We start from the raw sequence: 25,835 nt of genomic DNA on the forward strand, positions 1-25,835 counted from the left end.
AGGCGTTTGGAAATTTCACCTATGGACGAACCAGACTTGTGGAGGTCTACAATTTGTTTTCTGAGGTCTTGGCTGATTTCTTTTGATTTTCCCATGATGTCAAGCAAAAAGGCACTGAGTTTGAAGATAGGCCTTGAAATACATCCACAGGTACACTTCCAATTGACTCAAATTATGTCAATTAGCCTATCAGAATCTTCTAAATCCATGACATCATTTTCTGGAATTTTCCAAGCTGTTTAAAGGCACAATCAAGTTAGTCTATGTAAACTTCTGACCAACTGGAATTGTGAAATAATCAACAATTGTTGGAAAAATTACTTGTGTCATGCACAAAGCAAATGTCCTAACAAACATGCCAAAACTATAGTTTGTTAACAAGAAATTTGTGGAGTGGTTGAAAAATGAGTTTTAATGACTCCAACCAAAGTGTATGTAAACTTCCGACTTCAACTGTACACTAGTATACACACCCATACACTAGTATACACCCACAACCAACCCAAGGGCACTAAAATCTAAGAGATGCCAGGAAATGTAATTTTGTCTCTGTTACATTGCTAGTCTTTAACCAGCGCTGTCACTCAAACATGGGCCGTACAGACCAACCCCTCCCACCATGATGTCATCAGGCCCTCTGAGTGGCAGTTTATTAACGGTGGACTGTAAAGCAAACGTGCAAGCGGAGAAAGAGAGGTGTTAGTCTCCGACAAGCTGGCTAAACTGTCTGCTGCTACATTCTACAGCTTCACCTCTCGATACGGGGTATCAAAACATTAGAAAACGACAGAAAATGATACCTTTATACAGTAGATTCTAATGGAAGATAACATGATAACAACCCATGCTCTCTGTAGCTCACATACTCTAAGGTCTTGGCGAGGTCTCTTTTCTAGTATATCATGTTTTAGGATGACTATCCAGTTTCCACAACACTCTGAGACCCAGAGCGGTACCCTGCAGAACCCAGTTGGACTCCCCCATTGCGGTCCGTCTTGTCCCAGATCCCCTGTTAATAGAATTCCTTAAGGCTGCAGATGAATGGCAAATCCAGGCGGTTTCATCTACTAAAAGACAGCATAAATCACCATGGAGGAAGCGGGGACAAGGCAGGGGTTATCGCGCGCCTGACTTCCTCATGAGAGCTCTGCATTAAAGCATTAGTGAAATTAATTCATCTTTCATAAGAGGTTTGAGCAGTATCTGTGATCTATGATAACCAATTTCTCACTACGGAGCTGGGCGGGGGGGGGAGAAGAAAAAAAAATACTCGGCCCTGATAGACTACACAAATCTGCTATTTTTAAATGTCTAACATTATCTGGAGTGCTGCTCTCGGGAGCATCATCCTGGATTCATAACCCAGCCGGGAAAGAGGCATAAATCAGGGAGTAAACTTTCTCAGGCATCTGCTTGCTTTTCGCACCCAGTTTTGTTTTGTTTTCCGGTTGTCTTCGTAACGCACCAAACACCCGTTTCTTGTAATAATTTTAAACAACTTCACGCCTCAATCGATGTAATTGGTTTTAGATCATCTTTGAAAATGGCAAACTGGGGAACTCCAAGGTGGGGGGGCAGAGAGAGAGAGAGAGAAAATGTGTACATGAGAGTGTGTGTGTGAAAGAGACGGAAATTGGGAGAGTACGTCTGTGAAAGGATGTATCCATCTCCTTTGCATATATTTGAGGAGGTGGCCGGCGGAGCGCGGTTGACAGATGAGCGAGGAGCATGGGGCTGACACGCGGGCACTCATGCTCTTTATTACTATATCAGCACAGCGCGACGTTCCCTTATGATGTGGACCCAGCAGAGGAACCCACAGAACGAACAGACATACAACGCACACAGGCTGCACTACGAAGCCCAGCAAGCCACCGAATTAAAGCTGTTGCAAGAGTGCCATCTCAATCTTCCACTGTTCAACTGATCCTTGTATTCATTTACTTTTTGAGGGAAAAAGAATAAAATGCAGAAACCAAAATAAACTTATGTTTTCACATCATAACGTATCTTTTGTGAAAATGCAAAATAGTAAGAGGAAAAACTACCATAAATGTGTAATAATACCAATAGTTATGTTTTTCTGTGGGGTTTATTTGGTAAAAACATATGCCTACTTTTGAAAATATTCAAAATGTATTACGCAACATAAACCATTTCGCAAAAAAAATAAAACATCTCAAAAACAAAGTGCCGCAAAAGTTTTGCAAGTAAAATAAAATAAAAACAGATATAACCAAAACTTTTTCAGCACTTGCAATACCTACTGTATTATGGGGACTAAATGCAACCATCCAAAATGTATTAACAAGGTCCATGCCTTATGCCGGGTGTACGCTACACAACTTTCAAAATCCTAACATTGCTGAGACTCACATTAAACGACAGTCTTTCATGTCGTTTTTTTGTCTTGACAACTTAGTGGTGCGCACACTAAACGATCTGGCGCAGTCACACACCACAAGAATTCTCCATACCACCATGCTGTCTCGTGAAAACAATGTGATGATGTTATTAGATTGTAAAGCCTCGATCGCGTCGTTGCATTTTGGTACACCAGAAGTACATTCATTTCCAATGGAACACTGCTTTTGCCCTGCAGCTTGCCTTGCAGTTGCAGTGCATATGTTGGATCTATCGAACGTACGTGTCCAGCTGTGTGCGTAGACGGCTTGACAGATATGGCAGCAGAAGGTGAATGTTGAACTTTTGGTTGCACACATCCAGATGATGCTGAGTACCATTTTGCGTAATGACGCTATCGATGTGATAGAGGCATTAAACAGTATAGTGATAGTGGTGTCATAATGTCACATTGCTGTTTAGTGTTCATTAATGACAGCACTCTGTCAATCAAAGTCCCAGAGCTTCAGAAAGCAGTACAGAGGCTGAGAGATAGTCCCTCTCAGTCACTACAGCAACAGTGGAAGGATACGCACCTCAGGGAAGTAGTCCTGAGGAAACTTTTCCTTCTCCAACATGGGTGTGCTCTCTAGAGTGTCTGAGTAGATCTCTTTCCCAACCACCTTCTTGAATTTCTTGGCTGTGGGGAAAAACACAGACAGAAAGCCAGAGGCCGTATTAATACAATACTAGCTAGTCTTAAGAGCATGATTCACAGTTTAAACATACTAACGTCACAAAACAGTGTTGTGTTGATCTAGATTCTAGATGTAGTCATGCACGCATAAAGCAAGAGCTTCATCAGCCTACTACTCCACCTGCTGGTTGTTAGTGGAAGTATAGGGGAACTCCTGCCTAGGTGAAGCAACAGATTCTCCACGCCTACCCAGTCTAAATTCAGGTTGTGTGTTGTACTTACAAGGAGGCCTTAGGTGATCCAAGGTGAACCAAACAGCGTGACACTGTGACCCATACTCAGTGTCAGAGAGAGAGCTTGACATGCCAAACCATTTTGACCTCTCAGATATTTTTAACCTTTTGAACGCTCCGAAATTTGTAGAACTAAAGGGTGAGCATGTTTTAGTCAGCGTGTAAAAGGCTGAAAATATCTTAGAGGTAAAAAAAACTTGGCATGTCAAGATCTCTGAACCTGATCCTATGAGTATCGGTCACGGCGTCACTATTCGGTTCACCTCATCCTAAGGCATCCATGTTTTATTTCATTTATTTTTATTTAACCTTTATTTAACTAGGCAAGTCAGTTAAGAACAAATTCTTATTTACAATGGCGGCCTACATTGGCCAAACCTGGACGATCACGGCCAGTTGTGATACAGCCTGGATGTATCATGAAACTATAACACATAACCTGAACTGGGGCCAGAGCCTGAAAACGTCTCCCACATTCACCTGATATGTGGACCCGTTTCCATAAACCGTCTCAGAGTAGCAGTGCTGATCTAGGATCAGTTTGGACTTTTGGATTATTATGAATGGACAGGAGGGAGCTGAGACGCTTAATGAATATGGGTCATGGAAAATGTGGCATAGTTCTTTACCAAAGAAGCAGGTGTAACAACTGACGTCTTCTACATAGTTAAAGTATTTATTCAGTCCAGTAGCATCTTGTAAAGCGTAAATGAGCTCATTCTGGATATATCCTAATCCCATGTAAGAGGAGCACTCTGTTTCTGTGTGTGTGTGTGTGTATCCATGTCTGAATGCTGCATGCGTGTGTGTGTGTGTGTCCTCTCACATTCCCCCTCGCCCTGTCCTTCACTGGTGGTGAGAGGATGGTGCTAATGCTGACTCTGGTGTAATGGGAACAACGTTGCGGCTCCACATCTATATCCCCTCTTTAATTAGCCTGGCCGCCAGGCCCCTGGCCCTCTGACACCCCAAGCTGATGAGAGGGCCGTAACTGTCCAATAACCGCCGTACACAATTACCGTGGAGCCCGAAAACCCATGAATTAAATCCTAATATTAATAAGCATTACCATTCTATCTATCGCTCCTGAACATGATCTTCCCCCTGCCAATCTCAACCTTACTGGTTTTGATGGAAGCGGTGATGGGCCGTGGAATGTAGGGTGTTATATGGAGGGGGTTTGTGAGAGGGCAGGGGTAGAGATTTCATTGGGGGGGGGACTCACCTTTGAAATCAAACTGGTGGATGTTTTTCAAGGATTCGTGAAGAAAGTAGCAACTTCCTAGTGCCTGGAAGATAGAGAGCGCATGAGATTTAGGAGAATTGTTAACAAACCATTTAGTCAGAGATTCTTGGAAATAACCTGGGATTAACTAACCACAAAATCATACTGAGCAATAGAAGCAAAGATTAGTTCCAAGTAGTACAAAGCACCATTCATTTGTAGAGCTTTGCTGTGTAGAGGGCAAATAAGGTACACACACTAATCATTCCAGGCAACAAATCACACCACTCTTTAGTTTATGTACAGTATTTTCCCACAGCAGATATTGAATTAAAGCGGTCAATCGAATATACAGTGCATTCAATGCAGAGTCCTCAGACCCTATACTTGGTACAAGGCTTCCTGAAGAATAAATCATTCTAGCTTTTCAAAGGACACATTCAGATGGACTTTGGAACAACCAAAGAACTACTTCAATAGGATTAAAATCTTAATTTCTGAAAGAACAATCACAAAGTTTCCCGAGTCTGTAGACAACCCAAACAAACTGTGGGGGAAAAAATAATGCAGGGGATTTGATGCGGTTCACAGTCCACTACACGCTTTCTCTGTGCTTTTTACATCTAGGCAATAGAGGAAAAGCCTGCTCTCAGTCCGCTGGGGCTTTGACATAGCGAGCCCTCAGCCCTTGCTTGAGGATAATTCTGTCATTGGTCCTGCTGCTTGCAACCCTCCTTTCTCCTCCTACACTGCAGCATGTAGAGAATAGAGAGCAAAAGAGGAAGAAATAGATATTAGGGAGAGAAGAAAAAAATACATTGGATGACAACACGAAACGAAAGTGAGCCCAGTTCAGATTTGTGCAGGTCGTGGAATGGTTAGTGGCGGGACAAGGAAGGGCATAAGAGCTTCAAAGAGAGGGACAGAAAGAGAGAGAGCGCGGCAGAGAGAAAGAGAGACAGAGAGAGAGGGAGAGGGAGAGAGAGAAAGAAAGAGAGAGGGAAACAGAATGAGAGAGGGAGAGAATGAGAGAGAGGGAAACAGAGAATGAGAGAGAGAATAAGAGAGAGAGAGGCGTAAGTCTCCTTAGAGGGGAGGAGACAGACGGCAGAGGGAGAAAAGGACAGAGGGAGAGGGAGAGAGAGGATTTAGTCTGATTTTGTGCCGTTTTCCTTTTAGGGGCGGAGCAGACACCCTCTCTGGCAGGGGGAGAGTTTGGGGGCTCGGCAGCCAGACCCTGCATTATTTATGAGCGCCGGCACATCTTGAGATTAAACATTTGCCGATTTGTCAAAAGCACAAACATGAGGTCCTGCCCATCTCCTTGACATAGAAGTTCATCCAACGGAAAACACTGTCGCACATTTAATTGATGAGAACAGCGGCTGGTGACCCAAACCCACCACCATGCACCGCTCTTTCATTCTATCTTCCTCCCTCCTTTTTCTGAAGGAGGACAAAAAAGCGAGGGATGGATTGAAAGCAGTAGGACTCGAGGTCAACTTTCCCCTCAGCAGGAGGACGGCTTCCAGGAAGGGCCCCCTTTTAATTTCTCGTAGGTTTTCTTTATGCTCTTTTTCACCTCAAACTGCCACTGACAGAGTGAGAGAAAGAGAGGGGGACATTAGGGGGGTGAGGGAGGGAAACTGTGCTAGATGTCAAAATGACACCACTGTTGTTTTTGTTGCTGCAGTTTGTATATTTGGAATGAATCCAGAATAAATAGTAATTAAGCTAAAATATAAAAATATGAGTCGAAATATGAATTTCAATCACCATTAAAACTCAGTACAATTACAAACATTTCTAGCCTATAGTCAACAGAGAATCCAAATAGGCCTGCGTTTGCTTGTTTAGTGCACAGGTAGGCCACAGCATCACCCAAAAACCAACTAGTTGCAGCCGTGGGTTGCTGCATGCTCATAAATGCCGCATGGACATTGATTACTCCACAAAAACCAGCGAATGTGACCTCCCCAAAATAGAATTGATATGATGACTAAACAAATCTTAATGAATCAACCTTCAAATAAATGATAAAAAGTTGCACCTAAGTGGCTATACAGTGCACTTGGAAAGTATTCAAACCCCTTGACTTTTTTCCACATTTTGTTACTTTACAGCCTTATTCTATAATGGATAAAAATGCCCCCCCCCCCCATCAATCTACACATAATACCCCATAATGACAAAGCAAAAACAGGTTTAGACATTTTTGCAAATGTATCAAAAATATTAAATTAGATATGACATTTACATAAATATTCAGACCCTTTACTCAGTACTTTGTTGAAGCACCTTTGGCAGCGATTACAGCCTTGATACTTCATGGGTATGACGCTACAAGCTTGGCACATCTGTATTTGGGGAGTTTCTCCCATTCTTCGCTACAGATCCTCTCAAGCTCTGTCAGGTTGGATGGGGAGCGTTGCTGCACAGCTATTTTCAGGTCTCTCCAGAGATGTTAGAACGGGTTCAAGTCCGGGCTCTGGTGCCTTTTGGCAAACTCCAAGCGGGCTGTCATGTGCCTTTTACTGAAGAGTGGCTTCCTCCTGGCCACTCTACCATAAAGGCCTGATTGGTAGAGTGCTCCAGAGATGGTTGTCCTTCTGGAAGTTTCTCCCCTCTCCACTAACAAACTCTGTCAGAGTGACCACCGGGTTCTTGGTCACCTCCCTGACCAAGGCCCTAGTCCCCCGATTGCTCAGTTTGTCGAGCCGTCAGCTCTAGGAAGAGTTTGTGGTTGTTCCAAACATCTTCCATTTAAGAATGATGAGGCCACTGTGTTATTGGGGACTTTCACTCCTGCATAAATGTTTTGTTACCCTTCCCCAGATCTATGCATCAACACAATCCTGTCTTGGAGCTCTACACGGACAAGTTCTGGCCTGGTTCAGATCTAATCTGTCGGAAAGATATCAGTTTGTCTCTGTGAATGGTTCATCCTCTGACAAATCAACTGTAAATTTTGGTGTTCCTCAAGGTTCCGTTTTAGGACCACTATTGTTTTCACTATATATTTTACCTCTTGGGGATGTCATTCGAAAACATAATGTTAAATTTCACTGCAATGCGGATGACACACAGCTGTACATTTCAATGAAACATGGTGAAGCCCCAAAATTGCCCTCGCTAGAAGCCTGTGTTTCAGACATAAGGAAGTGGATGGCTGCAAACTTTCTACTTTTAAACTCGGACAAAACAGAGATGCTTGTTCAAGGTCCCAAGAAACAAAGAGATTTTCTGTTAAATCTGACAATTAATCTTGATGGTTGTACAGTCATCTCAAATAAAACTGTGAAGGACCTCGGCGTTACTCTGGACCCTAATCTCTCTTTTGACGAACATATCAAGACTGTTTCAAGGGCAGCTTTTTTCCATCTATGTAACATTGCAAAAATCTGAAACTTTCTGTCCACAAATGATGCAGAAAAATTAATCCATGCTTTTGTTACTTCTAGGTTGGACTACTGCAATGGTCTACTTTCCGGCTACCCGTATAAAGCACTAAATAAACTTCAGTTAGTGCTAAATACGGCTGCTAGAATCCTGACTAGAAACAAAAAAAAAGATCATATTACTCCAGTGCTAGCCTCCCTACAATGGCTTCCTGTTAAGGCAAGGGCTGATTTCAAGGTTTTACTGCTAACCTACAAAGCATTACATGGGCTTGCTCCTACCTATCTTTCCGATTTGGTCCTGCCGTACATACCTACACGTATGCTACGGTCACAAGACGCAGGCCTCCTAATTGTCCCTAGAATTTCTAAGCAAACAGCTGGAGGCAGAGCTTTCTCCTATAGAGCTCCATTTTTATGGAATGGTCTGCCTACCCATGTGAGAGATGCAGACTCGATCTCAACCTTTAAGTCTATACTGGGATTCTCTGTCTCTAACCCTATTACAGGGGCTGAGTCACTGGCTTATTGGTGTTCTTCCATGCAGTCCCTAGGAGGGGTGCGTCACTTGAGTGGGTTGAGTCACTGACATGGTCTTCCTGTCTGGGTTGGCGCCCCCCCTTGGGTTGTGCCGTGGCGGAGATCTTTGTGGGCTATACACGGCCTTGTCTCAGGATGGTAAGTTGGTGGTTGAAGTTATCCCTCTAGTGGTGTGGGGGCTGTGCTTTGGCAAAGTGGGTGGGGTTTATATCCTTCCTGTTTGGCCCTGTCCGGGGGTATCGTCGGATGGGGCCACAGTGTCTCCTGACCGCTCCTGTCTCAGCCTCCAGTATTTATGCTGCAGTAGTTTGTGTCGGGGGGCTACCTGTGGGACGTGCTACTTGTCCCAGACCTGCTGTTTTCAACTCTCTGGAGTATTTCTCCTGTCTTATCCGGTGTCCTGTGTGAATTTAAGTATGCTCTCTCTAATTCTCTCTTTCTCTCTCTCAGAGGACCTGAGCCCTAGGACCATGCCTCAGGACTACCTGACATGATGACTCCTTGCTGTCCCCAGTCCACCTGGCCATGCTGCTGCTCCAGTTTCAACTGTTCTGCCTGCGGCTATGGAACCCTGACCTGTTCACCGGACGTGCTACCTTGCCCAGACCTGCTGTTTTCAACTCTCTAGAGACAGCAGGAGCGGTAGAGATACTCTCAATGATCGGCTATGAAAAGCCAACTGACATTTACTCTTGAGGTGCTGACTTGTTGCACCCTCGACAACTGTGATTATTATTATTTGACCATGCTGGTCATTTATGAACATTTGAACATCTTGGCCATGTTCTGTTATAATCTCCACCCGGCACAGCCAGAAGAGGACTGGCCACCCCTCATAGCCTGGTTCCTCTCTAGGTTTCTTCCTAGGTTTTGGCCTTTCTAGGGAGTTTTTCCTAGCCACCGTGCTTCTACACCTGCATTGCTTGCTGTTTGGGGTTTTAGGCTGGGTTTCTGTACAGCACTTTGAGATATCAGCTGATGTAAGAAGGGCTATATAAATACATTTGATTTGATTTGATACAGACAACTCCTTCGATCTCATGGCTTGGTTTTTGCTCTGACATGCACTGTCAACTGTGAAACCTTATATAGACAGGTGTGTGTCTTTCCAAATCATGTCCAATGAATTGAATTTACCATAGGTGGATTCAAAAAACATTTCAAGCATGATCAATGGAAACAGGATGCACCTGAGCTCAACTTTGAGTCTCATAGCAAAGGGTCTAAATACTTATGTGTAATCACGAAAAATCGACTTAACCTCTAGCCTAATAGATATTTATTTGGCATCAGGGTTCAAAATGGACTGGCTGGTCTTATTCTTGCTCCCTCCTCATGAAGAACCGATTATATTAGCGGGCTGCAATTAATCCATTTGTCTCTGAACATGACAGGCTCAAAATATGAATTAGAGCCTGACTGCGCGGACAGGATATGCTTATCTTTTACCAGTGGCTTTACAATGGCCTGTGTCAAGCGTATGTTTGTCCCGTACCACTTTATTGAGTCGCTGCCAGATTCCCTTGAAATAATTAAAAGTATATTTTACATATTTATAAAGCCCACTGTCACAACGGCTACTTCATTTTCCATTAGTAAAATGCACTCTATTAAGTGCAACTGGCAAGGGCCAAGAGGAGCTAGGGGAAATGAGTAATCACCATAATTGTAGACAGAAAGACAATAACCGAGCCATAAAATCCAGGTTTTATTGCCCACGCTGGCAATGGCATCTCTTATCGGGAGTTGTATCGGCCACACCGCTCAGACGAGATAACCACTCTAACACAATGGAAGCTGTATCGGTGTGTGTGTGTTACAGACAGAGAGGGAGAGGAAGAGAGAGTGAGACAGAGAGAGCACACAGGCAGTTGACATTTCCAATAACCCTAGTAGATAGGGGCTGGCCTAGTGGAAAATAGAGAGTTGAGAGGTCCAGAAGCCTGCAAAGTCTGTTCCACTGAGTGCTTTAACGATACTCTGCTTCAGGAATTAGTTATAGTAGAGGAAAATAAGTACGGAATCATGACCTCTAATGGATTTTCTGCATTTAATATGAAAAATGAGCCATAAAGCAAACATAAAAGTAATAATTTTTCTCTATTCCGCCCTGAGGGAGCACGGTCTGTCCCAAGAGTAGCCTCAGTCCCGTGTCACAGTGCACTTCTGGGGGCAAATACCATACTGTCCTCAAGCCACCAGCGGTGCAATGCACCGAATGTCCTGAGGAGCATTTTGAGACAAGTGACAGGGAGACAGAGAGTGACACACACAACCATCTGAGGAGCCCTTTATCAAGTAAGATGGATAAGGTAAGTTCCAAAAAGGGACAGAATGGATAGTACGCACTACTGTCAGAAGTGACAGTTCAAATGGGACCAGCGTTATCTATGGTAGTGGATGGCTGTAGTGTACCTGCTCTGGGAGCTAAGGATAGCGTATCTCCCCATAGGTTTCCTATGATGTTTTATTACCCCGTCTAAAATGTGTGCCCTGCTGATCCAGGCAGGCCAAATGAAATGTGGAAATGGGCTGTTCTACTTTACCAACAGCAGTTCTCTCAGTGTCCTTGCAAAGTCCCCTCATCTGTCAAGTCACATGTGAATACACACACGCACGTATATACACACGCACACACGCTTGTAGGCTCAGACACATCATGTAGTTCACGCACATACATGTACACACACAACGGCAACACAGAGTTTTCAGATGCAAAAGGTTAGTGAGATATACTGTCATGATGGAACTGTGTTGCCATGCATCAAAAACACAGGCAAGCCACAGTCAATCATATGCTTGGTGCATGAACATGGAAACTGACTAATCTAATGGGTACACAATTCACTCATTGGTTGCCGTGCAGATAGTCTCAACCAACCTCACACAATATTATCAAACATCCCTAAGATACTGTAAATTAAACAAGATCACCCCACAACAATATTTACTCAATACCTCATGTCTATAATGAACACTCAGCATTGTATTTTACATGTAAGCCCTACTTTGAACAAGCAATACATTCTATGGCATTATTTCAACGGTTATCTTGACCAGACAGGGCACACTGAGAGCGCTAGACCACTTGCTATTCATGGCTTACTATACGCCTTCTGTGAGAAGAGCTCTGCACAAATCTCCAATACTGCACAAACAGGCTGTTTGTCATCCTATGCAATGAAAACACCCGGGCAGGAGAAAGCGTCAATAGAAGGCTTGCTTTTCAGCAGAGAAATACAGATCGAGACCGCTTTAGTACTCCCCCCCGCGCCGCCATATGTGTTTGCCAAGCACCACTCACAGTCCAATTGATTGAGTATTCAGAGTATTGAGCCACAGTGTCTATTATTCATCGTCTGGTGGAAGGCCTGACTGGATACACAGACAAAACTCTCATTAAAAGTTATTCTGTCACTTCCTCTTATTTGAAAACAGGCTGGATGTTTAGCCATCGATCATTTCCTGAAGGAGCCCTTGTCTATGGGGGGAGAACTTTTAGAAGATGATGGGTGCCATAAGTATTGGGACATGGTGCACATTGTGTGTGTGTGTGTGTGTTTGTGTGTGTGTATGTGTATGCGGGTGTGTGTGTGCGCGTGCATTCTCACAGGGGGAAATGGATCTTCCAAAGAAATGCAAGGGTGTATTCTTATGAGGCAATGAATTGTTCTTAGCTGGATAAATAAAGATGGATAAATGCTAAGTCATTGAGTATAAATTACCTTTCTCGAAATGCCCACAATTGATTCTCTTTGTTCTCACTTCACATTCCATAGGGTCATCATCTGTCAAAGTAACAACCAAAGCAACTACCAGTTAAGCAACCTAAAACTACAACTGTGACCAAATATATTGTTTCCCTTGCACTTTTCTTAAATAATTCCCTATTTTTTTCTTCAAAAAAATAAAATAATAATAAGTCTCCACAACTTATTGGATTTTCAACATTACAGAACCAATTTTGGGGGGGGGAAACAAGTTTAATTATAATTGAATTACAATTTTAATTTAGAAAATAAAAACAAATGGCATTGGTAAAATTATTGGCCCCCTGGAGCTAGTACTTGGTTCAACATCATTCGGCCAAGATAACTGCCGACAAATGCTTCTTGTAGCCATCAATGAATTTGCTGAACCTTTCTACTGGCAATTTGGTTCATTCTTCAGCCGCAAACTGCTCCAATTCGTCAATGTTTAAGGGGTGCCTTCGACCAACTACTGTTTTCAGATCTCGCCATAGGTTTTTGATGGGATTCAGAGCTGAACTTATCTCTGGCCAGATTTGGACAGTCCAGCATTTCTTCTTGAACCATTCCTGGGTGCTTTTTTATGATTTGGCCACAACTGTATGTACATGCAGGTATTTAGTACTTAAGCTTCCTCTTAAGTATTTTTGGGGAAAATATAATTACAATCAATGGTAAGAGGTATGTAAATACAAGTGCTAACATACTTATTGCACAACAATGACATACAAGTTACCCCTTATAGTTACTCTGAAATAATGTCTAGATAACATAAAGTGTTGCGCAATCTTCAAACAATCCAGGGATAAAACATTAAAAGTGAACAGATCCTGGATGAGCCCCCCAAAACCGGGAAATGTTTTGAGTGCTAGATCCTATAACTACTTTAAGTCCCTTTAAACCATAACACTGATCCTGGCAGAAACGGTCTGTCTGAGAGAGTTTAGGCTCGCAGGTAAGAGAGCTGGTCAACTTCTAGAAAGCAGCTCCTGCATATTATTCTAAAATTCCAGAGAAAACTCGAGTGACATGCACACATGATTGATCTCCAAAATCACAGATTTTATTTAGAAGAAATTATTATGGATGGGTCTAAACAAGGACGTAATTGGCCAAACCCACGGCAGCGGCCTGACCTGCCAACAATCCAGCCCCGCTCCCAAGTTTGGCTGCCTCCTTGGGAAATATTGTGCATTAATTGAATTTAGTCTCCTCTCCAACATCCAATGGTAGAAGTTAATTAAATTGCTTGTCCATTGTGTTCATCCACTTACAAAGTTAATGATATTGTGCCTAGGAATTAAAGACCGTTTTATAAAGCGTGCGGGATGGGAGCTGGCAGGCACTACATTGCCCAGTTGAACCCTGTCAGTCCTTGGGCTGATGGACCCTCTAATTAGCGCTGAAATGGATGCTTCCATCTGCCAATTTCCTGCCATGCTCATCAGTCGTACCAGTCGCTCCCCTAACCTGCCCGCTGGAGGGGTCTAAAGCAGTAAAACCATCACGGCAATGACATTCAACAGAACAAATCAAATAAAGTATATGCATAATATGACTCAGACTTTTAAATAGGCCTTCTAATTACTTGTGTTTTTGCTCTGTATAATATCATTGGTTTCTTTGTGATATAGATTGAAGAGAATAATAACTTCATTAAAAAGGTTTGATGCAGTACATAATAGCACACCTTGTTTCCATTTTCAAAGGAGGTTGCTTTAATACATAGTAATTTGGTGAAATGAAGAATAAGAATACACAGTGGTATAAGTATTTTTATGATTGTACATTAACTTTTTTAGAAAATCCTTGCTGCATCCTTGAACTCAAGGTAGTAAAGGTAGCTTATTTTAACATAACACAAATATCAATTAGAATATTAGTTCTCTAAATTGCACTCATTGAATGAGTTTTACAAGTGGCCCAATTTTCAGAGCAGGAGCAAAAGCCGTTAAAAAGGCAAGATTCATGTTTGTATATTCCAACTCCATATTTACTAATACTGTACTGCAACTTCAGCATATTTTAACGAGGGTATAAAATAAGGACATCAAAGTAAATTAAATTACACCTGTAGTGCCTGTTATACCGCTGACCTGCCTAATGGTTGGGGAGTGTGCAAGCCCAGCTCAACAGCAGATGGACACATTTGCGTAAGCTAATTATTAAAAAGTTAAAATACTACACAATCAAGTTCTAAACTGCGGTGGTAAGGTGGAAGTTGTTCATCACTTAATTCTTATAATTGCCCTTCTTGTTTTTATTGTAGAATCTCATACACAAAGCATGTGTAGGTGATCTAGGTGGAAGGATATCTTAAAATCTGAGGAAAACGATACTGAAGAACTATCAACACATCTCCTGTGGTACTTGTGCTTCGAGTATTTTTTAACACTGCTACTCCCCCTTCTGGGACGTCTACAAGGCCCTCCACCGCCCTACCTTCAGCAAATCACGCCTCCATTTAGCTCCTTCCCATCCTGTAGGCAGAAACTTATACAGGAAGTACCCGTGGTAAGGACTGTTCAACATTGGTCTGACCATCGGAATCTATGCTTCAAGATTGTTTTGATCACGCGGATTGGGACATTTTCCGGATTGCCACTGAAAACAGTATCGACGTATTTCACTGACTCGGTGACTGAGTTCAACAGGAAGTGAGAATGTTGTTCCCACTGTGACAATAAGAACTTATCCAAACAAAAAAACATGGATAGATGGCAGCATTCTCACATAACTAAAAGCGCGAACCACCACATTTAACCATGGCAAGTTGGACATGTACAAGGTGGACTCGCAATTCAACGGTTCATACACGAGACGTATGTGGCAGGGACTCCAGACAATCACGGATTATAAAGAGAAAGCCAGCCACGTTGAGGACACCGACGCCTCGCTCTCTGACAAGCTAAGAACCTCTTCGCCCGCTTTGAGGAAAACACAGAGCAGCCGACGTGGACCACCACCGCTCACGAGGACTGTAAAGCTTTCGTTCTCTGTGGCTGACGTGAATAAAACATTTAAGCATGTTAACCCTCGCAAGGTTGCCGGCCCAGATGGCATCCCAAGCCAGAGCATGCACAGACTAGCTGGCTGGACTGTTTAAAGAATTATTCAACCTCTCCCTATCCCAGTCTGTTGTCTCCACTTGTTTCAAGATGTCCACCATTGTTCCTGTACCCAATAAAGAGAAAGTAACTGAACTAAATGACTATCGCCCCGTAGCACTCACTTCTGTCAACATGAAGTGCTTTGAGAGGCTAGTTAAGGATCATATCACATCCACCTTACCCGACACCCTATACCAAATACAATTTGCATACTGCCCCAACAGATCCACGGATGACGCAATCGCCATCGCACTGCCCTATCCCATCTGCACATAAGGAATACCTCTAAGAATGCTGTTCATCAACTACAGCTAAGCCTTCAACACCATAGCGTCCTCCAAGCTCATCAATAATTATAATAAATATCATAAATAAATATCAATAAATATCAATAATTTAGCCCAAACTACTACCTCTTCCCCTACTGTATTTATTTATTTTATTTATTTTGCTCCTTTGCACCATATTATTTATATTTTATCTTTGAACTTTCTTCAAACTACAAATCTACCATTCCAGTGTTTTTCTTGCTATACTTTATTTACTTTGCCACCATGGCATTTTTTTGCCTTTACCTCCCTTATCTCACATCATTTGCTCACATTGTATATAGTCTTATTTTTTTTTCTTCTACTGCATCATTGATTGTATGTTGTTTTACTCCATGTGTAACTCTGTGTTTTTGTATGTTGTCGAACTGCTTTGCTTTATCTTGGCCAGGTCGCAATTGTAAATGAGAACTTGTTCTCAACTTGCCTACCTGGTTAAATAAAGGTGAAATAAAATAAAATAAATAAAAATAAGCTTGGAACTCTGGGTCAGAACCCCGCCCTTTGCAACTGGCTCCTGGACTTCCTGACAGGCAGACCCAAGGTGGTGAAAGTAGGCAACAACACCTCTGCCATGCTGATCCTCAACACGGGCCCCACAAGGGTGCGTGCTCAGCCCCCTCCTGTACTCCCTTTTCACCCATGACTGCGTGGCCACGCACGTCTCCAACTCAATCATCAAGTTTCCTGACGACACAATAGTGGTAGGCCTAATTAACAACAATGAGACAGTCTACAGGGAGGAGGCGAGGGCTCTGGTGGAGTGGGGCCAGGAAAATAACCTCTCCTACAACAAAACAAAGGAGCTGATCATGGACTTCAGGAGACAGCAGACAGAGCACGCCCATATCCACTTTGACGGGGCTGCAGTGGAGGGTGAAAAGCTACAAATTCCTTGGTGTTCACATCACTGGCAACCTGAAATGGTCCATCCACACAGACAGTGTGGTGAAGAAGGTACAACAGCATCTCTTTAACCTCCAGCGATTACAGCCTGTAGTCTTCTTGGGTATGACGCTACAAGCTTGGCACACCTGTATTTAGGGAGTTTTTTGCAGTCTTCTCTGTCCACTCTACCATAAAGGCCTGATTGGTAGAGTGCTGCAGAGATGGTTGTCCTTCTGGAAGTTTCTCCCATCTCCACAGAGGAACTCTAGAGCTCTGTCAGAGTGACAATCAGGTTCTTGGTCACCTCCCTGACAAAGGCCCTTCTCCCCCGATTGCTCAGTTTGGCTGGGCGGCCAGCACTAGGAAGAGTCTTCCATTTAAGAATGATGAAGCCACTGTGTTCTTGGGGACCTGCAGAAATGTTTTGGTACCCTTCCACAGATCTGTGCCTCATGGCTTGGATTTTGCTCTGACATAGTGTCAACTGTGGGACTTTATATAGACAGGTGTGTGCCTTTCCAAATCATGTCCAATCAATTGAATTTACCACAAGTGTACTCAAATCAAGTTGTAGAAACATCAAGGATGATCAATGGAAACAGGATGCACAGGAGCTCAATTTCAAGTCTCTTAGGGTCTGAATACTTATGTAAATAAGGTAAATATTTGATATTTAATACATTTGCAAAAATGTCTAAAAACCTGTTTTTGCTTTGTCATTATGGGGTATTGTGTGTAGGTTGATTAGGAAAATGATTTATTTTATCACTTTTAGAATATATAACGTAACAAAATGTGGAAAAAGTCAAGGGGTCTGAATACTTTCCGAAAAAGTGGAAAAAGTCACCGTATATTTATATTCTCGGACTCCGACATTGCTCGTACTGTTATTTGGGACGGCAGGGTAGCCTAGTGGTTAGAGCGTTGGACTAGTAACTGAAAGGTTGCAAGTTCAAATCCCCAAGCTGACAAGGTACAAATCTGTCGTTCTGCCCCTGAACAAGGCAGTTAACCCACTGTTCCTGGGCCGTCATTGAAAATAAGAATTTGTTCTTAACTGACTTGCCTAGTTAAATAAAGGTAAAATAAATACATTTCGTAATATCTATCTGTAGAATTTTGGGATTTGTGTGTATTGTTTTCTATTGTTAGTTAAATTATGCTACACTGTTGGAGAAAAAAAAAAAGCATTTCGCTGCACCTGTGCTAACATTGCGAAATATGTGGATGCGACCAATTAAATTTGATTTAAATTGGAAACAGTTATTCACATAATAGCTCTGACTGAGAATTTGTAGTCCCTTAACTTAATGTTGAGGATAAGCAGGATTTTGTAAGAGTTTTAACTGGCCATGAAGCATCTCAGAGTACAAGGAAGGTTTGCTAAGGTCAGAGAACTCCTCAGCAGGTGTATCCCTCGCTAGCTGTCCTATAGCTAGAATATGAACACTAGATCCTTCATGACAAGAGAGAACAGTATATACAGTTGAAGTCGGAAGTTTACATACACTTAGGTTGGAGTCATTTAAACCCGTTTTTCAACCACTCCACAAATTTCTTGTTAACAAACTATAGTTTTGGCAAGTCGGTGAGGACATCTACTTTGTGCATGACAAGTAATTTTCCCAACAATTATTTACACTTATAATTATAATCATTTATAATTCACTGTATCACAATTCCAGTTGGTCAGAAGTTTACATACACTAACTTGATTGTGCCTTTAAACAGCTTGGAAAATTCCAGCAAATGATGTCATGGCTTTAGAAGCTTCTGATAGGCTAAATTACTTCATTTGAGTCAATTGGAGATGCACCTGTGAATGTATTTCAAGGCCTACCTTCAAACTCAGTGCCTCTTTGCTTGACATCATAGGAAAATCAAAAGAAATCAGCCAAGACCTCAGAAAAAAAATTATAGACCTCTACAAGTCTGGTTCATCCTTGGGAGCAATTTCCAAATGCCTGAAGGTACCACGTTCATCTGTACAAACAATAGTACGCAAGGATAAACACCATGGGACCACGCTGCCGTCATACCGCTCAGGAAGGAGACGCGTTATGTCTCCTAGAGATGAACGTACTTTGGTGCGAAAAGTGCAAATCAATCCCGGAACAACAGCAAAGGACCTTGTGAAGATGCTGGAGGAAACAGGTACAAAAGTATCTATACCCACAGTAAAACGAGTCCAATATCGACATAACCTGAAAGGCCGTTCAGCAAGGAAGAGGCCACTGCTCCATAACCGCCAAAAAAAAGACAGACTACGGTTTGCAACTGCACATGGGGACAAAGATCGCACTTTTTGGAGAAATGTCCTCCGGTCTGATGAAACTAAAATAGAACCGTTTGGCCATAATGACCATTGTTATGTTTGGAGGAAAAAGGGGGAGGCTTGCAAGCCGAAGAACACCATCCCAACCGTGAAGCCCGGGTGTGGCAGCATCATGTTGTGGGGGTGCTTTGCTGCAGGAAAGACTGGTGCACTTCACAAAATAGATTGCATCATGAGGGAGGAACATTATGTGGATATATTGAAGCAACATCTCAAGACATCAATCAGGAAGCTAAAGCCTGGTCACAAATGGGCCTTCCAAATGGACAATGACCCCAAGCATACTTCCAAAGTTTTGGCAAAATGGCTTAAGGACAACCAAGTCAAGGTATTGGAGTGGCCATCACTAAGCCCTGACCTCAATCCCATAGAAAATGTGTGGGCAGAACTGAAAAAGCGTGTGCGAGCAAGGAAGCCTACAAACCTGACTCAGTTACACCAGCTCTGTCAGGAAGAATGGGCCAAAATTCACCCAATTTACCGTGGGAAGCTTGTGGAAGGCTACCCAAAGCATTTGACCCAAGTTAAACAATTTAAAGGCAATGCTACCAAATACTAATTGAGTGTATGTAAACTTCTGACCCACTGGGAATGTGATGAAAGAAATAAAAGCTGAAATAAGTCATTCTCTATACTATTATTCTGACATTTCACATTCTTAAAATAAAGTGGTGATCCTAACTGACCTAAGACAGGGAATCTTTACTAGGATTAAATGTCTGGAATTGTGAAAAACTGACCTTAAATGTATTTGGCTAAGGTGTATGTAAACTTCCGACTTCAACTGTACCTATATACTAATTAAGAAGAAGGCACTACCTATACAACAACAAAATGTAACACTAATTTGGTGACAAACAGGATAGCATAGTAACTCAGACAACATGACATGGCTTCGACGGAATTCCATGATATCTGTAGCCCACCCAAGGTCAAAGTCCTAGTTCCTAATTACAGCTGACAGACATCCGTAAGGCGACATGAAAGGATGTCCCTTCTGCATCCGAAATGTAATCTTCCTTTGAAACCCATCTTCAAATAAACCGGTGATAACCACTTTCTTTAAGTAAATATGCGGTTATGGGGCTAACGAGATTATCTTTTTAAAAGGATACGCAGATGATGAATATTATCTGCATTATTAAAATGAAAAATGGCCTAAAAATGAAGAAAAAAAAATCTAAAGGCTAAACCATCGAGGCATCCATTAGTAATTAAAATGACATTACCTCCCCTCTGTTTTGTTCAGCCCCATGCATGACTGCAAGGCCATTATTCAATTGTTTCAGGGATGCTGGAGATAAAATGCCTTTAATATACTTATGCTCATTAATGTAAATCATATTTATCTATGGATGTCCAATAATCAAAAAGAATATTTCAACTTGTAATTTTTTTCTCTTCAAAAAGTATTCCCATTAGGGGAACTAGATGGTCATGCAAATGACAGGTCTTTGAGCCCATTGATTTTTTTTCCTTGGCTTTGGGAGAAGGCTGCTAATGTTGTCATGGACTGTTCATCAATCTAGATTGTTATTGGATTTAATATCTGGCCTATTCCTGTAGGTTCATTTGTGATATTCCTTATTGGATCAGAATCATACAGGGCGAGAAGGGAACAAAACTTAATTTAAACGCATGAAACTAGTTAAATAGTTTGCATTGACTTAGCTATATTGCTCTTGCACTTAACGCTGTAAGTTAATTCATGGTTTATGACATGTGCAGCTCACCATGCAAGAGCAACCACTGACAGTGCACGCTAAGTGTACGTGTAACAGTGTAGGTTCCGTCCCTCTCTTCGCCCCAACCTGGGCTCGAACCAGGGACCCTTGCACACATAAACAACTGACACCCACGAAGCATCGTTACCCATCGCACCACAAAAGCCGCGGCCCTTGCAACGCAAGGGGAACAACCACTTCAGGTCTCAGAACGAGTGACGTCACCGATTGAAACGCTATTAGCGTGCACCGCCGCTAACTAACTAGCCATTTCACATCGGTTACATACGCTTTCTATGTCAATACAGTGCATTGAGCAACGTCTCATCCCTCTAAGGATGCTGGGATAGCAATCAGTGGCGTGACGTCAGTTGGTCAGGTCATCAGTCAGTAAGGGGCCACAGGCAGCACCTTTGACTTTGTCCGTTTCCCATGCTGCCGGTGGCTACAGGATATGGCCTTGCAATGACGAAGTTGCCTCCTTGGCTGTCCAATGAGATACAGCTCTATTGCCAGGGACAACAATCAAATATTTATTAGTTTGGGGCATCTTTGCGGAATCCGCCAATCAGTTCAGAGAGGGATTTATCAGAATGTACCCCATATCTCTGCATCAACAACCCTTCCTACTCCGTCCATAAGGACACATCTCTTCCGCAACGAAGGCAATGTCACCCCACTCATACACCATTTCATAAACAATTAATATTGTGGTTGAGGGTTACACGTCAAAGGGACAATTAATGGGCTTGTACAGTATAGGGCAGCAGTGTGCCTCTCCTTGGACCTGAGGACTTGTCGTTCTCTGAGCCAGGACAGCAGAGGGACTCAACCGTTGGAGGACTGGTTTCAGTTATGAGGGCAAAGACAAAAAATATTTCTCAGGGCAAAAAATAAGCAGCTTTCCCTTTGATACTGGAAGAGGCGTTCTCGGAGCACAAACAGTGACCACAGGACCGTGAAGCTTTAGCGGAGCCAGAAAAACACACGCAGTCGGTCGGCTCGGCTAAGACCCGGTCTGGTCCCTTTTTGTGGCCTCTTTGTCTTTATGTAAAAACCAATGCTCGCCGATGATGTGTTATGTAAAATTCCCGTGGCTTGATTTAAATGGTTGGATATCCACCATGCTAGCTTAGTTATACTCCAGTGCATCAACCCAAGAGCCACATGGCTGCAGCATGAAAAGCCAAATGTAAATGGCAGCCCCAGTCCCTTAGATAACAGAAATTATGTCATGCTTTTTTGTATTATAATAATAATAAATATAAAACCGGAACAACAGAGCGAGGGGGACTATTCTTAAGCAGATGTTCTTTCTTATGCGTACAAATCGCAGCATCAATCGGACCCATTCCTGGGCCCCTTAAGACAGCATTAAGATGTAAGTGAGCTAAGGACCTGAGCCAGGGGTGAGACCGGCAGCAGTCTGCTCTCCTTAAATACAACAGCCCGAAAAGGGAGAATATATGCCTAGATGCAGTCTCAAGTGCCCTCTGTGTGCTCCTTTCAACACTCTCCAGATGACAGTGATGCACTGTATATCATTAGGTCATGTGAGGAGAGTAGGGGTGAAATAAAGGCAACTACTCAAATCAATGAGCCAAATTTCAAATCTGGATAATGTCAGTGTTTTCCACAAGCCCTGTTGTCAGCTATACAGCCGATTACTGAGTGATTTTCAGCCGGGTACACTTTCCACTTAAATTAACTAGGCTACTTTTCAATTCGCTAGTCAGAAGAAAGTATGCCGAGCCCTCACCCACTAGAATGAACGATTGAATCTTCTGGCGAACTTTTGATAGGACAGGTGCCTGACAGTCACAACGTGAGCGATGACAAGGAAACACTGCTGGCTTGACAGTCTGCTGTCTATCCCGTCTCTCAGTGCCTGTGTGTTGTGTGCTCTGTCTGTGCAGTCAAATTACTACACAGAGGGAGAGTGCATGAATTTGCACGTCCCATATAATGTGGTAACGATAAGTCAAAATCCACTGAGCCTATTGTTTTTTGGCACATTCATTTATTTTATTTTGCGTGCAGGGTCCGACATTAACGATGGCCGGCTGGGGCCAGTAAAGACATGTCAGGCCAGTGGCTCTCATCAGTCACTAGCCCAACATAACTTTTCAGTCCATTTTTGCATTTCGGTTCAACATTTACCTGCTCTGTTGCAGTTTATCATTGAAAGACATTGAAGACTACACGCATAAAAGCAATAAATACAATGCTATTCTCAGGAATAGAGTAATGACTTGCATTGCTAAATTATATTACACAACTTTTTAATTAATAATAATAAACAAATGTCATAATAATCATAATAACCAAATGTAGATTATTAATAGCTGAATATAGAGAGAAAGGGTGCCAGCCAATAGGTCATGACCCCAATGCATTAACAACTATACCATGTCTGGACGAGTAGAAATTCTGTTCGGGCCAGTAGATGTTTGGCCAACTAGCCCGTATGGGAGATGTGGCGCAAAGGGTATTCCCTGTGCTTTAATTGACGAGTCGATTTCCTAAATCCTTGCCATTCATAAATCATACGTAGTTATACTGTATGTCCATGGTATCACATTGGGGCAAGTAAACTGAAGATTGTTTGTACTTTCGATACAACAAAGCAAATTTGAGGAAAATGCCACCAAAGTTCTATCAACACATTACCTGTAGTACTCGCGGTGTGTAAACACTCGACGGTGACATCAGGAAATGTATAGGGGATATTGTTCCCACAGTGACTAGGTTGAATACGGAATACGGTTGAATACAAACAGTGTAGTTATTCCCTCTATAAGGCAATCAAACTGACAAAGAGTCAGAACAGAAACCAAGTGGAGCCGCAATTCAACTGCTCAGACACAAGGCATACAGTTGAAGTCAGAAGTTTACATACACTTTAGCCAAATACATTTAAACTTAGTTTTCCGCAATTCCTGACATTTAATCCTAGTAAAAATTCCCTGTCTTAGGTCAGTTAGGATCACCACTTTACTTTAAGAATGTGAAATGTCAGAATAATAGTAGAGAATGATTTATTTCAGCTTTCATTTCTTTCATCACATTCCCAGTGGGTCAGAAGTTTACATACACTCAATTAGTATTTGGTAGCATTGCCTTTACATTGTTTAACTTGGGTCAAACGTTTTGGGTAGCCTTCCACAAGCTTCCCACAATAAGTTGGGTGAATTTTGGCCCATTCCTTCTGACAGAGCTGGTGTAACTGAGTCAGGTTTGTAGGCCTCCTTGCTCGCACACGCTTTTTATGTTCTGCCCGCACATTTTCTTTTGGATTGAGGTCATGGTTTTGTGATGGCCACTCCAATACCTTGACTTTGTTGTCCTTAAGCCATTTTGCCACAATTTTGGAAGTATGCTTGGGGTCATTGTCCATTTGGAAGACCCATTTGCAACCAAGCGTTAACTTCCTGACTGATGTCTTGAGATGTTGCTTCAACATATGCACATCATTTTCCTCCCTCATGATGCAATCTATTTTGTTAAGTGCACCAGTCCCTCCTGCAGCAAAGCACCCCCATAACATGATGCTGCCACCCCCGGGCCTCACGGTTGGGATGGTGTTCTTCGGCTTGCAAGCCTCCCCGTTTTTCCTCCAAACATAACGATGGTCATTATAGCCAAACAGTTGTATTTTAGTTTCATCAAACCAGAGAACATTTCTCCAAAAAGTACGATCTTTGTCCTCATGTGCAGTTGCAAACCGTTTTGGAGCAGTGGCTTCTTCCTTGCTGAGGGGCATTTCAGGTTATGTCGATATAGGACTCGTTTTACTGTGGATAGAGATACCTTTATACCTGTTTCCTCCAGCATCTTTACAAGGTCCTTTGCTGTTGTTCTGGGATTGATTTGCACTTATCGCACCATAGTACGTTCATCTCTAGGAGACATAACGCGTCTCCTTCCTGAGTTGTATGACGACTGCGTGGTCCCATGGTGTTTATACTTGCGTACTATTGTTTGTACAGATGCACGTGGTACCTTCAAGCATTTGGAAATTGCTCCCAAGGATGGACCAGACATGGGAGCAAAAAATCTAAATATAACAAATTTGAATTCAGGCTGTAACAGTACAAAATGTGAATACTTTCTGAAGGCACTGTATGTTCCATAGAGGAACAAGTGAGGCATACAGTAGAGGGTTCAAGGACATGATACCCCCGTGCTCTGTATAAGCCCTTCATCTCAGGCCAACCGGGATGGCTTTGAAAGATGTACCCCCGCAAAAAGTGCTGGAATGCAATTAGGCCATTCAAATTAAGGAGGTTGAATCTATTTGAAAGACCATAGCATCCAATCTAATTAGCCAGCTCTTTAATGAGTTAGTATTTAGCCAAGGAGTGCCTCACACACAGGGAGCCATTGTGGGCTTGAACTTTGTGTGAGATTAAACCCCACTTGGAGAGAATTACTTACAGAAATATGGTTAGGCTTACTTTATGCCATTAAAGAGACCAATTCTGTGTCCTCGAGGGGTTCAAATAAAGCTTTCTATGGCTCAAACTAGTTTAGTTTGGATATATTTGTAGCCAATCCAGCTGCAAATGATTCCTTTCAACCAGTTACCGACCGCATGTAAAAAGTTATCCTGTTGGGGCTAGGGGGCAGTATTTTCACGGCTGGATAAAAAAACGTACCCGATTTAATCTGGTTACTAATCCTACCCAGTAACTAGAATATGCATATACTTATTATATATGGATAGAAAACACCCTAAAGTTTCTAAAACTGTTTGAATGGTGTCTGTGAGTATAACAGAACTCATTTGGCAGGCAAAACCCTGAGACATTTTCTGACAGGAAGTGGATACCTGATGTGTTGAATTACCTTTAAGCCTATGCCATTGAAACACACAGGGGCTGATTAATGTTTTGGCACTTCCTATTGCTTCCACTAGATGTCACCAGCCTTTACAAAGTGTTTTGAATCTTCTACTATGAGATCTGACCGAACAAGAGCCTTGGAACGGTGATGGCCGATTAGACTCTGGCGCGAGGTCATGTTGGGTACCCTCGTTCCAAAACGTTTTAAAAGAGAATGCATTCGTCCACCTTGAATATTATTCATGTTCTGGTTAAAAAAGGCCCTAATGATTTATGCTATACAACGTTTGACATGTTTGAACGAACGTAAATATATTTTTTCCCCTCGTTCATGACGAGAAGTCCGGCTGGCTTAGATCA

The 25,835-nt window shown here is 42.5% G+C and overlaps 1 protein-coding gene across 2 annotated transcripts in view; it reads right to left on the minus strand.

Annotated features, from left to right (window-relative positions):
• Positions 1-25,835, minus strand: part of LOC106576776 (inositol polyphosphate-5-phosphatase A) — a 280,882-nt gene that overhangs the window by 116,388 nt on the left and 138,659 nt on the right. For both annotated transcript variants that reach the window (XM_045700743.1, XM_014154171.2), the window contains exons 5-6: positions 4,559-4,622; positions 2,940-3,043 (exon numbers count right to left, since the gene is read on the minus strand). In XM_045700743.1, the coding sequence (XP_045556699.1) occupies positions 2,940-3,043; positions 4,559-4,622 (168 nt within the window). The remainder of the gene's footprint in view (positions 1-2,939; positions 3,044-4,558; positions 4,623-25,835) is intronic.

Source organism: Salmo salar, chromosome ssa18, assembly GCF_905237065.1.
Source record: "Salmo salar chromosome ssa18, Ssal_v3.1, whole genome shotgun sequence".
Taxonomy (NCBI): Eukaryota; Metazoa; Chordata; class Actinopteri; order Salmoniformes; family Salmonidae; genus Salmo; species Salmo salar.